Here is a 13359-nt window from a genome sequence, read left to right on the forward strand (position 1 = left end):
AAACTAAAAGCAGAAAAATTGCAACACAGTTACAGAAAAAAAAAAGTACATTAGAATTACTACATGTTATCAATGATAATTAATTAATTGTTTGGATATCTCTTCTAAAATGTCAGATATTATGGAAGCACTACATAGTTGTATTTACCATAATAATTGTATATATATAATATACTTTTGCTGTTGAGAGGCTTTGTAGGAGTCTAACTTCCTGGTGTATTCCCAAAACCAAACGTTTCCTCTATGAATTTTGGGTGCGAACAAAAATATTAGTTGTATATTAATCAAACATCAAAATAAGGTTAAATTATAACGACTAGTATCTGAATTAAACTTTTTCTTTCAAATAAAGTAGAGAACGGAAACTTTCCAGTAGACTTTGATTGGATAAACCGATTCTAGATCAGTAGGAGTAAAATTCTTTTTTTTTTTAATTAAAATTTTGCTGAAAAATAAATGCAAAACTTTCTACCTGGCTTTGTAGTTATAGTTCACAACAAGGCTGTAGATATAACAAACAATTTAGTACAACTACCGTCTTAGATGTAGTCACATCCTTACAATCTACAAATATTCAAGCAAGGAAACTCGAACTCTGTATACAATTTCATAGTATTTCGTTGCAAAAGTGTTAAAACTCATTCATTTTTCGTTAATCAAGCTATGAGGAAAAGACTAACATTGAATCTAGACTCTATAATAAAGTTAATTTTTTAGTTTAGTAAGAATAAGTTGAAATCAAAATGAATACCAAGACCTTTAACGATACGAGTTATCTCCTATTTTTCAATTACACGGAAATTGAATAACAGGCGTCCCAGTTATACTACATCATCTCGAGCATCAAATCTAACTATTATCAAAAAACCAACAAGAATAAATAGTTTAATTAGTTTGGACGACAACACTAATAACACACATGGGTTTAAGATCCATTTACAATATGAGTTTGAGATTTGTTTCGGTATTGAACAGATTTCTCTTTAGGTTTTATGTTTGGTGCCGTATAACAATAACAGTAGGAATAAAGTTATACTAAAAGTTAATTTATTAACCTGCCGAGCGGAAGTTGTAGAATTATAAGACCGATTTATTGATTTGAATCGATGTAATTGGTTAATACTAATCCCATATTATAGTTTTTTAGTACGGGTAAGAAAAAAAAAGATACTAAAGGACAATAGAAACAATAAAAAAAATGGTTATTATTTTTCAATTTTTATAAAAAAGCGTAAAATTGCCGTCTAGACTTTGTATTATTCTTGTGATTATTGTGTTCACTGTAACCTTAGATAATAATATTTCAATCATCGTCAATAATATGTAATAATAATATTGTTAAATGCTTTCATTTGTGTAGCACCAATTCTCAACCGAGCTTCGCAAACAACATAAAGAACGTCAAATGGAAAGGAGTAATACATAATAGATGATTGAAGAAAAGAACTCGTTTCCTTTCTCCTATTTTGATAGAATCGGTTTGAAGATTTCCGCTTCAACTCTAAGCACTGTGGCTTTTTGCTTTATACTTTAAGTGTTTTTCAGTGAAAAAAAAGTATCAAATATTTTTGTTGGGTTGGTAGAATTGTGAAAAAAAAATTTTGTAATTCATTCCAACTTTTACAGTCTCTTAACCAACGTTGATAAAATTCTGTAATTTTGAAATTTGTGATGTGTATATAGGGAATGGTGGAGAAGCCAGTGCTATATAATCTGTGGTGATGACGTAGTAGCAAGATAAGCGATGAAAGAAGTTGAAATTGTGACAGGTATGCTGGCTGATTTGCAAGGCTAATAAAGATAAAGATGTTATGGGGCTTATCGGTTGTAAGTATAGGTGATGAGTTGCTGTTGTAGTAAAATGAAGATCAATCATATCATGTCATCAACAACTGTACTCAATTAATGTATGTGATTTATGCAGGAAGGACAAAAAAAAAACAAACTAAACAATAGAGGTTACCAAATTCGATCATAAAGACAAGCAAAAATAATACTAAAAGAAAAAAGAAATACAGCACACCAAAAACCGCCCCATAAAATTTCTACTTTATTTCTTTCTTTTACCAAAAGTTTATCAAGTTGTAATATTATTATTATTATAGTGAAGCCGAGGAATAGTAATGGTTAGTAATAATTGAAAGAAGAAACCAACTCAAAATTAAGGTGGATTAGAAACAACTTATTATTAACTAAAGGGGAGTGAGTGGATGGGACCAGTTCCCAATTAGTATAGAAAATAGTCGAAAATGTAACGACAGAGAGAGTAGTAGTAGTAAACTCTAAATAGGAGAATTATTGCAAAGTAATACCAGCCGACAAAATAATAATTCAATTTTCTTTTTTTTGTGTTATATCAAGAAAAAAAAAAAGAACCAAAATTTGACCATTTTCTGAATATTATGAAATTTTTCTACATTTTTACACGAAATAATTTTTTGTTCTCATATCTACCATATGTCTTTTATAATATAGTAATATAATATATAAACATACTGCAATTCCCCTTCTTAATTTCACTTTAAAAATTTTTTCTGATTTTTCCCTTCTCCCCTTCTTCTTTTGAAATTTTTTTTTTAATTTCTTTCAAACTTCATTTATCAAACTCAGTACTTAACTTTAGTCGTTCCTTCAAATACTCGAAAGTAATCATTACTACTAATATTACTACAAAGTAACTTACCCAATCGTTAAACTACATTTATAAAGTTAACTACAATTAAAACTTTTACATTCATTTACAAAATCATAGTATAACTGATTGTTTTCTTACCTTTAGGTATGTATATTATCCACATATTTGATGTTCTTAACTTAGAATACACTAGTATTTCTTCTTCTTCTTTTATTCAATCAAAAACCCACTGTGGCATATGAACAAGTATTCAATATTGAGTGGTTCTAGCCACAGATAAGATAGCATTCAACATGACAAATCTACTACTACTTTACGTATTCCTCACTATTATCAATATCTACAACCCCTACTACCAAGCAAAACATCTACCAAACAATTTACAAGTGAGTCATCACTTATCACTTAATTCCTGATATCATCTTATTTAATATCAATTTTTATTGGGCAACAATTTTGCATAATTTTGATGAAGGAATTGTCCATGGCATTACTATTGTCTGTTCAATTTACTTTGCATTGTTTCATTGACAAGTGAAGGTTATTACACAAACACCAAAAAATAATCTATGCTACCAAAAGCCTTTGTTTTGTTTTTGCTTTTCTCGTCAACAAATTATGTGCAGTACTTCCAGCACTGTTATAATTTTTGTTTTTTGGGAATTGGAAAAAAAGTAGGCGTCGTCTAAGTTACATGCAGGAATTCTTTCTCACTCACTCAACAACTGAAATTTGCCTTGTATTATAATTGTTTCACAAAGACACGCCCTAAAAATGTTTTATTTTTACTCGGTTGGTATCTATTTTTTTCTTCCCCCTTTTAATTACGGAACACTTGAGGTACACACACATTTTCATACACCACCATGAATCTTGAATTTTCTTTATCTCCCTTTAGTTGCCAATTCACTACTAAAACAATTTTCTCTACATTTGTTTTATGTTTGCTACCAATTTCACAATTTTGTCTCACATTTGTCATGCAATAGAAATCAATGTTTTACTTTATTTGTTTTTTGTTTATATTACGTGTGGTTCCAGCACAATTACCAATATGATTTATTTATATGTCATTCACCCTTTCAAATGAATTGAATAAGAAGAAGAAAATACAATCCATATTGATTCTTTCCAATATACTAACATCAATAACTGTTTCTTTTAGTCGTTCCTTTTTTTATAATTCACTTGTTTGTCATATAGTCTCAACTGTACATTCGTTTTTCAACTACTGTTCATTTATTTTAATTATCAATGAGATTTTCACAAGCTACTGTTTTAGCCTTTGCAGCTTTATCGTTAGCTGCTCCAGCTTTTGAAGCTGACAATAAAAACATCAAAAGAGAAGATTGTGACAAAACTTCTTTTCATGGTCACCACAAACATAAGAGAGCTGTTGCTTACGACTACGCTTATGTTACCGTTACTGTTGATGGGAACGGTAATCCTATCACTACTGTCAGTCCAGTTCTTTCTATTGAAACAATTGCTAAATCCGAAGAAACTTCATCTACTTCAACTTCAATTTCTTCAACTACCACCATCGTTCAAAATGATTCATTGACTTCTGATGAACCAAAAACCCTTTCCCTTCCATCTGGTACTATTAAACCATCCTCATTTGCCACCGAATCTCAATCTCAATCTCAATCATCTTCAACTGGTGGTTCTGGTTCTGGTTCTACCAATGGTATTGAAGGTGATTTGGCAGCTTTTGAAGATCCAACTGAAGAATTCGAAGATGGTGTTTTATCTTGTAGTGATTTCCCTTCAGGTCAAGGTGTCATTCCTTTAGATCACTTAGGTTTTGGTGGTTGGTCCGGTATTGAAAATTCCGATGGTTCTACCGGTGGTAATTGTAAAGAAGGTTCTTACTGTTCTTATGCTTGCCAAAGTGGTATGTCCAAGACTCAATGGCCAGAAGATCAACCAAGTAACGGTGTTTCCATTGGTGGATTATTGTGTAAGAATGGTAAATTATACAAATCCAGTACCAGATCCAATTACTTATGTGAATGGGGTGTCAAGAAAGCTAATGTTGTCAACAAATTGAGTGAAACTGTTGCCATTTGTAGAACTGATTACCCAGGTACTGAAAATATGGTTATTCCAACCGTTGTTGGAGGTGGTAGTACTTCTGTCATTACCGTTGTTGATCAAAGTACTTATTACACTTGGAGAGGTGGTGCTACTTCTGCTCAATATTACGTCAACAATGCCGGTGTTTCTTGGGAAGATGGTTGTGTTTGGGGTACTCCAGGTTCCGGTGTTGGTAACTGGGCTCCATTGAATTTTGGTGCTGGTTATGCTAATGGTATTGCTTACTTGTCCTTGATTCCAAATCCAAACAACCGTGATTCATTGAATTTCAAAGTCAAAATTGTTGGTGAATCAGGCTCTACCGTTAGTGGATCATGTTCTTATGCAAACGGTAAATTCAACGGTAATAGTGATGACGGTTGTACCGTTGGTGTTACTTCTGGTGAAGCTGACTTTGTCTTGTATAATTAGTGAGATTGAGAAAAGTACAAGATACCCCTTTTTCTCTTCTTCCTTTATATTGTTTTTTTTAAAAAGAATAGTGTTTGTTTTCAAGTTAGTGTTTTTTTAAAATTTCTTTCTAATTATATCAATATGCTTTTTTATTTGCATTCTGCTTGCTTTTTTTTTAGTTTTTATTTTTAAAGTAGAAGTTTATAGTTACTGTTGTTTACTTTAAATCGTTGTATTATCGTTTTTTTTAATTAATATATTACTTAAACATAAATTTACTAAATGCTAAGTCTATTATTTGTATGTAGTGTTTACCCTCCTTTTCTTCTTAGGCAATGATTAACCAAAACTTCTGCCAAAGATTTTTCGGTGGTGGCACATCAAATTCGATATCATTAATATCTCTAACTCCAGTATCAATATCACATTCCTCCAAAGGTATCAACACATTACTCCATTTCCATGCTTGTTTGCCAAACCCGAAAAAGAAAAAATGAAACATAATCCACCAAACAACAAAGACAATTAATGATACATAAGCAGTAAAGAAATCGGTGGCATTGAAATCCCAAAACACAGTAAAACCTTGAATTAATGCTACTGTAAACACAACTATAGCAGCATAATAGGCACTATAGGGCATAAAGAAAGCTTTGAAAGGTAGAGTATCTCTACTGATACCTCGTTGTTTGAGAACTTGCATAAATCGGATATGACTAACAGAAATGAACCCCCAAGCAACCAACCCCGCTGTGGCAGCAATATTTAAAAGCCAATTGAAAACAACCGTGCCATCATTGGAAACCACTAGATACCCCAATGCACCAAATGCAGCAGTAAATAATACTGCAACATAAGGAACACCAGCTTTAGTAGTGCTAAGGAAAATCTTTGGTGCTACTCCTGATTCAGCCAATCCATAAAAAATTCTTGATCCCGCATAAACGGTAGAATTACCAGCTGAGATAATGGTTGTGACAATGACGGCATTGAAAATGTGTGGTAAAACTTTCGTACCGGAATTTTCCATAGCAATAAGGAATGGAGAGTTTCTTGTAAAGCCGCCATCTTCAGTTAATTTGGGGTCATTATAGGGAACCAAAAGACCAATGAAAAGCATACACAAGACATAAAACACCAAAATTCTGAACATGACTTTACGAATGGCACTTTTGAGGGCTTTTGGTGAGGCTTCACCAGCAGTGATAGCAACCAATTCAGTACCTTGGAAGGTGAAAACAGCATTGATAAGACCATTGATGAAAGCAATAGCATACTTTCCGTTATTCAGAACTATCATTCCATCACCCCATGCATACCCATTTCGCCAATAACGGAACCCCACAGGACCAGTTTTACCAGCCCCACATACCATACAAAACGCATAAATGATCCAGCCTATCACCGCAGTCAATTTTATCGATGCCATCCAAAATTCAATTTCTCCATAAAACTTCACGGGGAATAAATTGAGCGCAGTCAATAAAACAAAGAATATTGAGATCCATGCCGCTAGTGGGATGGCATCTGTCCAAAATTGTATGACTTGACCAACGATCGATAGTTCCAACCCAAATGTGATGGCCCATGACCAACCATATAACCAACCATTGGCGGCACCGCAACTCTTGGACACCCAACGTGTTATAAATTGAACAAAGGATCCAGATACAGGGATATATGTAGCCATCTCACCAAGAGATTGGGTGACAGAGAAACAAATTGTTGTGACAAATAAAAATGAAATCAAGGACATTACCGGGCCAGCTAAAAGTATTTTGTTAGTAAAATCAACAACAAATACAGTGTATTTTCTATTTTGATACCGGGAGGTGGCAGCTTATACATACTTTGTGAAAGTAAATGACCGGTACTTATAAATAATCCTGTTCCAATGGTACTATAATTATGTTAGCAATTGATACCAAAAATAACTTGTCTTGCTTTTAAAGTTGCAAAAACATCGTAGGATTTGATCTTTATCTTTTATACATACCTACCAATACCTATCATTGCCACATGTCTTGCTTTCAAATCTCTTTTCACTTCTCCATGGGAATCATATTCAGTTATACGGTCATTATTGATTTGATCAATAAAAATCTCATTCTTATCTGATGGTGGTGTTATTGATTGTTCAATATCTTTATATATTGAATTATCTGAATCTGTCCCTATAGTTCGAGGTTTTTCTTTAAGTAAAACCATGGTTTAACAAGCTGATAAGTTGAATACGGCTAGCTTCTAAAAAAAACAAAAAAACAAAAGAACAAATTTGTTCTAAATTTCGATAAATAAAGTGATCACAAACTTTTTATACATCAAAAATACAACAAGAAATTAATAAAAACTATCCCCATACTAAACCAATTATTATTTTATGCTAGTGTTATTGTCCCCATTGTTAATCTTTTGAATTCTAGCTCTGACAATACTAATAACCCAATCTAATTGGTCAGAAAGGACCAAGAAATGTTTGTGTTATTCTCCTAACAATAGTATTAAACTGAGTTTTAGATAATTCTTTGTTGAATTGTGTTTTTTTTTATGTTTTTTCTCGATTCACTTTGTGATGAGTACAACCAAGAAGAAGAGTTTAAAGTTTAGTTTCAAAATCCAACTCGTGGGTGGATTTGTGTGTTGAAAGATGAAACGAAATTGATACTTTTGTAAACTAAGAATTGGTAGTAAATGGTAAATATTCTTGTGTAGTAGGACCAAGAATCGTAGTCAATTGTATTGAACCAACTAMWAATGAGATTTAAAAATGAACAAACAGTAGGATCAAAATGAAATAAAATCACATGAAATTGATTTACCCAATGCTCGGATCGTAGCATCTCAATCTTCAAACGAAGTTCATTTATATATGTACGTGTATATGTATGGTTTAGTCTTTGGTTTACCCGAAGAAAGCAATACTCAGCTGGAAAGTATAGATACAATCAACAACAGCAAAGAACCCTTAGATGAGCTTGCTTCAAATCTCACACGGTTGTAATAATTATGTAATCCATTGTTTTGCTCGGAGATTTGGTGTATATCATTATATTTMTTATGTAATCCATTGTTTTGCTCGGAGATTTGGTGTATATCATTATATTTCTGGCCATGACTGGAAACATATAGAAGTTGCAAGATAAAGGTCTATTATTTTCAACTAGTCAGAATTTAAGATTGGTCATTAAACCCTGTAGGATTATGTTCTCTAAAATTGTTGAGTAATTATCAGGTTTCTATGATTATGGGCGTTGTTTTAATAATACTTCACCATTTAACAGCTGTATAATTCACATATACTAACAGTTAGTATCCTTTTAAAGTAAAAGAGTAAATGAACCGAACTGAAAAAAAGACAAAATAAAAACAATTTTTTGGTTAATCATACCGGTGGTCTCTTTTTTTTTATCGTATATCATTTAAGCTTTAAAAATACGTATCAGCCGATTGAGATGATTCATAACCTATGCAATGATCATCAAACAAAAAACCGACTGATACGCAGCGCATTGTTTGGACTCGCTGTCACAAAATAAATAGCATAATGTCAGTGCCGCCCGAGGCGGGATGATAGCCCAAAATATTTTCGTATCTCCTGATGTAACATACATTCCTGAATTCTTTCTATTGTTGAGTTTTCTAACAATTTAGGTTGTTTGACTCAGAGTCAATGACTTCTTTTTGTTGCCTATCGCAAAAGCAGAATGACTACGATTCCGTTTTCTTATAATTATCGGCTATTTTAAAAAAGTTCAAATTGACTTAAAAAATCTTGCAGGTGGATTCAAAAAACTCCGAGAGTGATTAAACTTGCAATAGTTAAAATGCCAGCGATTACTAATGTTTCTAATGCTCTATTCTCACCTGATCTAACTATATTATAAGCCATCTGTTTGTTAGTTAAGGAATGTTAACTAAATTAATGGCTAAATAGTGAAATTACTGTTAACACTACAAATAAAGTTAAATAATTTTTAAAGAGAGGGGCTTAAACAGCTAAACTATTTTTGACTAATAAAAAAGCAAATTGTTAATATCTCTTACACTTGCGTTATTGAAACTGCAAAAAACTTGTCTTTGAACAAAAATCGTGTAATTTTAAGAAATAACAAAGAAATGAGATAAGCATTGGAAAGCCTGTCTTTAATTTTGGTTACAGATAGTTCTCGATAATACTCTCTTCTGTGAACAAATATTACAAACTTTAAAAGTAAATCTTTGTATTGACAACAAGAGAACTTTGATTTATTTTTGAAACTCTACAAAAACAATTATAGAAACTCTCTTATTATAATTTTATTTTGAGATTTCATAAATGTCGAGGAACAGGAAAATCAGTTTTCTGATTGATTTTCAATTGAAATTGTCTTTTGTTGGTGGTGGTGTAGTTCCGTTTTGTAAGGGAATTCTATGCTCCATTTGCAAATTTTTTTGACTCCTCTTTTCGCAGGGTTTCTAGAACCCTCTTTCAACTGAAATAGCAAATTTCCGGTAGCCACAATTCTCACAACCAACCCGCCCAACCCTTTCAAAAGTTAAACTAAGACAATTTTTAAATGTACAATTTCTTGTTGGGTTAATTAACGTTATTCGGAGTACTTTATTCGTAACCATTTATTAATGAAAAGCAAAGTTGTTTGAGGTAAGTTTTACCTGTAAAAATAATTTTCTCTGTTCATTTCTTTGCATTTCAAAAATTCCAAATTTCTTTTTTGTTCTACAAAAACAATTGAACAACATTGATCAAATTTTTATTTATTGTCTTATTAAGCCCAAATGGAAATGAAATTGCGTTTGTATCAACTTCATTGTCAATTTTATAACCTCGTATTGTTGTGCAAATAATACTAATAAATCAACTATTTTGCTTGAAAGCCAACCGGAACAGGTTCAATCAATCTTTTTGGGCAAAATTTATGATTTCTTAATGTAAGTGAAATCAACCTTTAAAGTAACAGACTGATGCTTAGAAGAATGTTCGATTGAATGTAGGCCAAGGGTATCACAAAATCTCATCTTATTTCAAAAATTTTAGATGTCCAATTTTGTTACTCGTGTCTTTCTCTTCAATAAACTTGGTGACCGAGTATTGCGGCTAAAACTGCCAAACTTTTATTACATGCATTATAATAGTAGTAGTAGATGAGAGGTGAAATTACTGAAACCTAAAAATTCTTTATGCACAAAAAGTAAGTTAAGGCGATTAACAGCATCAGTATGTTTAACCAAATTAAAGATCCTTCTTGTATATCGTCTACTACTATTTCTAGTGCACGCATAAATACATTCTCGGTATGCGATCCTTTTATTCTTTGTAACAAGAAAAGAAATCTTGACTGTAATATATAAATCAATCGAAATTTCCACCAACATTGCTTGTAGTGGTTTCTTTTTTTTAATATTTTCCTATCATTTTCAAATTCTTCAAACCCATCTTTTTCTATTATTAGTTATTTTCATTTCATTTAACCTACCGAGTTTCTATTTCCTCCCTCAATACTTATAGCTATGTCGGATTTTTATGAATTTGCTCCAAATGATATCAAGGGAACTCCTTACTCATTCAAAAAACTTCAAGGTAAAGTTGTTCTTATTGTCAATGTTGCTTCCAAATGTGGATTCACTCCACAATACAAAGGTTTACAAGATTTGAAACAAAAATTTGCTGATCAACCAGTGGAAATATTAGGATTTCCTTGCAATCAATTTGGTCATCAAGAACCTGGAACTAATGAAGAAATTGAAAAGTATTGTCGTGAATACTTTGGTGTGACTTTCCCCGTATTAAGTAAAGTTGAAACTAATGGTAAAAATGCTGAACCAGTTTATAAATTTTTGAAGTCTCAAAAGCCCGGACTACTAGGATTACATAGAATAATGTGGAATTTTGAAAAATTCTTAATTGATCAAGATGGTAATGTTGTGGCAAGATTTAGTAGTTTTACTAAACCTGAAACTATTGGATTACGAATTGAAGAAATGTTAAAACATCAGGCTTAGTAACGTGTGTATCGCCCCCCACACATGTGATTGGATTTTAGAATATCAATCTAATCAATTTCAGATGATAATAAAGGTGTTTAGTTTTGTCTTTTTTTTTAGTTCTGTTTTCTTTGTTTTTATAAATTTTAATAGGTGTTTAGAACATTACAATATGATTAGTTGATGTTTGTTACAAGAAAATTTATTCACTTACAATAGTAAATTTGCACCTATTGTTAATTGTAGATTAATCTATTAATATCCATTGTCTTTAGTTTGTTTAGGTGCCTTAATTTTTGTGTTTAAGCAATACTTAAAAAATAGTTTTGGCATAGCTCCTGTAAAACGATAGACTGAACAATAATTGAGTGAAATCTTATATGCATGAGTTGTAGAGATACGTGTATTTTCCAAGTAGTCACCATCACAACTATTAATTTACCCCAATCTGGAAGTCCCCTTACAACAAAAATGACACGATTTATAAAATCACAGAGAACATTGAAAAAGAACATCAATACAATGCTCAGGAAATAAAATTATGCTTTCAACAGTGAGTGTTGGCAACTCTTAGTCTTTTTAAAAGGGGTTATCTAATGTGAAATTTTATCCACTGCAATACATAACAAACCTACATCGGTAATACATAAACTTCAAATACAACTCTCAATGTATAATATCGCTTTTGAATTCAGCTAATAAAAGCTTTGTGGTGATTGAAATTGATATTAGTAGGAGCATTCAAACCGGATGATCATGCAAAGAACAAATTGAGATTGTTTGAATGTGAAATGTTCCCATCTTACATTGAGAAATTTCATTGGAGAGGCCACACCATTAATGCAGGGAAACAAGTTCTACGGAGATCTTTGATAAACAGATACAAAATTTTGATACGCAATTTCACCAATTATAGTCAAAAATAGAAAAGTATTACCAACTAAAAACTTGAATAGATTACGCCAAACAAATCGATAAGAAATTCTAATCTAGACCATTATTTACTTACAAACCTGCCTAGAATCTGGGTCTAGCTTAATAAGCAGATCAATCTAGCTACTGTCAGTTTTTAGTCTAGTTGTACAAAACCCATACTATTCGAATTTCAATGTCAACTACATTTCAAAGAGAATATAGGACGGCATCTCAAGTTCGGATAAATTTATATTTCCGCGTGCGCCACCACTCAATCGAACATCCGGACTTAATTTTTGCAGAGCATACACAGATTCTATCCCAACGTTAAATCCGAACTATATGAGGCTAGACTACTGTTATTAATTATTAATTATCCTAACGGTGGTCTTATTTTTGTATTTGTCAGATAGATTGTGGTTTATTGATTTTTTGGTTTTCTTCAAAGTAAAAACTTTAACCTTGCCGTGTGTCATTACAACGGAAACTTTCCTAATTTGTAATCATCACACTCTGATTAGCAAGTAAACAAAAAAAAATAACGACTGATCGTTTTTTTTTCTCTCCTCTCTCATGCCCCAGAATGCATAACATTCTCAATATTATATAAAGAAAACTTAATCCCATCCCTTGAATTGTTTTTCTTTTTCCTTCTTTTTGCCTCCCTTCTCTTTCTTTGTATTATTACTTCATTACAAAGTATTCAATTATCACATATCTACATAAAATGTCTCAATTTTACGAATTAGCTCCAAAAGACGCCAAAGGTGAACCATACCCATTTGAACAATTGAAAGGGAAAGTTGTCCTTATCGTCAATGTTGCTTCCAAATGTGGATTCACTCCTCAATACAAGGGTTTAGAAGAATTGAATAAGAAATTTGCTGATCAACCAGTACAAATCTTGGGTTTCCCATGTAATCAATTTGGCCACCAAGAACCAGGTAGTAACGAAGAAATTGGATCATTCTGTTCATTGAACTACGGTGTTACATTCCCAGTCTTGGATAAAATTGAAGTCAATGGTGACAATACCGATCCAGTTTATAAATATTTGAAATCACAAAAGAGTGGTGTTTTGGGATTGACCAGAATTAAATGGAATTTTGAAAAATTCTTGATTGACCAAAATGGTAAAGTTATTGAAAGATTCAGTTCATTGACTAGTCCAGAAAGTATCGGTACCAAGATTGAAGAATTGTTGAAGAAATAATTTATTTTCCCATCATAGGTATTGACAAATTTTAATTCCATATTTATATGTACATGTTGTTTGTATATGTATTTTCTTTAATAAACTTAATGAGATTATTTTGAGTGCTCAAGTGCAGTCG

At 32.0% G+C, this 13359-nt stretch overlaps 4 protein-coding genes across 4 annotated transcripts; 3 read left to right on the top strand and 1 right to left on the bottom strand. All coding sequences in view use genetic code 12, as the record gives it.

Moving 5' to 3' along the window:
* Window positions 1–3889: 3889 nt before the first annotated feature.
* SUN41 (putative glucosidase) lies at window positions 3890–5146 on the top strand (the record flags this gene model as incomplete). Its single annotated transcript, XM_706223.2, has 1 exon — window positions 3890–5146. The coding sequence occupies one exon, from the start codon at window positions 3890–3892 to the stop codon at window positions 5144–5146; it is 1257 nt and encodes a 418-aa protein (XP_711315.2).
* A 310-nt stretch (window positions 5147–5456) lies between these two features.
* Window positions 5457–7336, bottom strand: CAN3 (Can3p; the record flags this gene model as incomplete). Its single annotated transcript, XM_019475448.1, has 3 exons — window positions 5457–6895; window positions 6979–7028; window positions 7125–7336. 3 exons carry the CDS (start codon window positions 7334–7336, stop codon window positions 5457–5459), a joined length of 1701 nt encoding a protein of 566 aa, XP_019330993.1.
* Window positions 7337–10636: 3300 nt separating this feature from the next.
* Window positions 10637–11128, top strand: GPX2 (Gpx2p; the record flags this gene model as incomplete). The annotated part of the gene is made up of 1 exon (XM_709201.1): window positions 10637–11128. One exon carries the CDS (start codon window positions 10637–10639, stop codon window positions 11126–11128), a length of 492 nt encoding a protein of 163 aa, XP_714294.1.
* A 1624-nt stretch (window positions 11129–12752) lies between these two features.
* On the top strand, window positions 12753–13238 carry CAALFM_C600850WA (peroxiredoxin; the record flags this gene model as incomplete). The annotated part of the gene is made up of 1 exon (XM_709202.2): window positions 12753–13238. One exon carries the CDS (start codon window positions 12753–12755, stop codon window positions 13236–13238), a length of 486 nt encoding a protein of 161 aa, XP_714295.1.
* Window positions 13239–13359: the final 121 nt, after the last annotated feature.

Source organism: Candida albicans, chromosome 6 (genome assembly GCF_000182965.3).
Source record: "Candida albicans SC5314 chromosome 6, complete sequence".
Lineage (NCBI taxonomy): Eukaryota > Fungi > Ascomycota > Pichiomycetes > Serinales > Debaryomycetaceae > Candida > Candida albicans.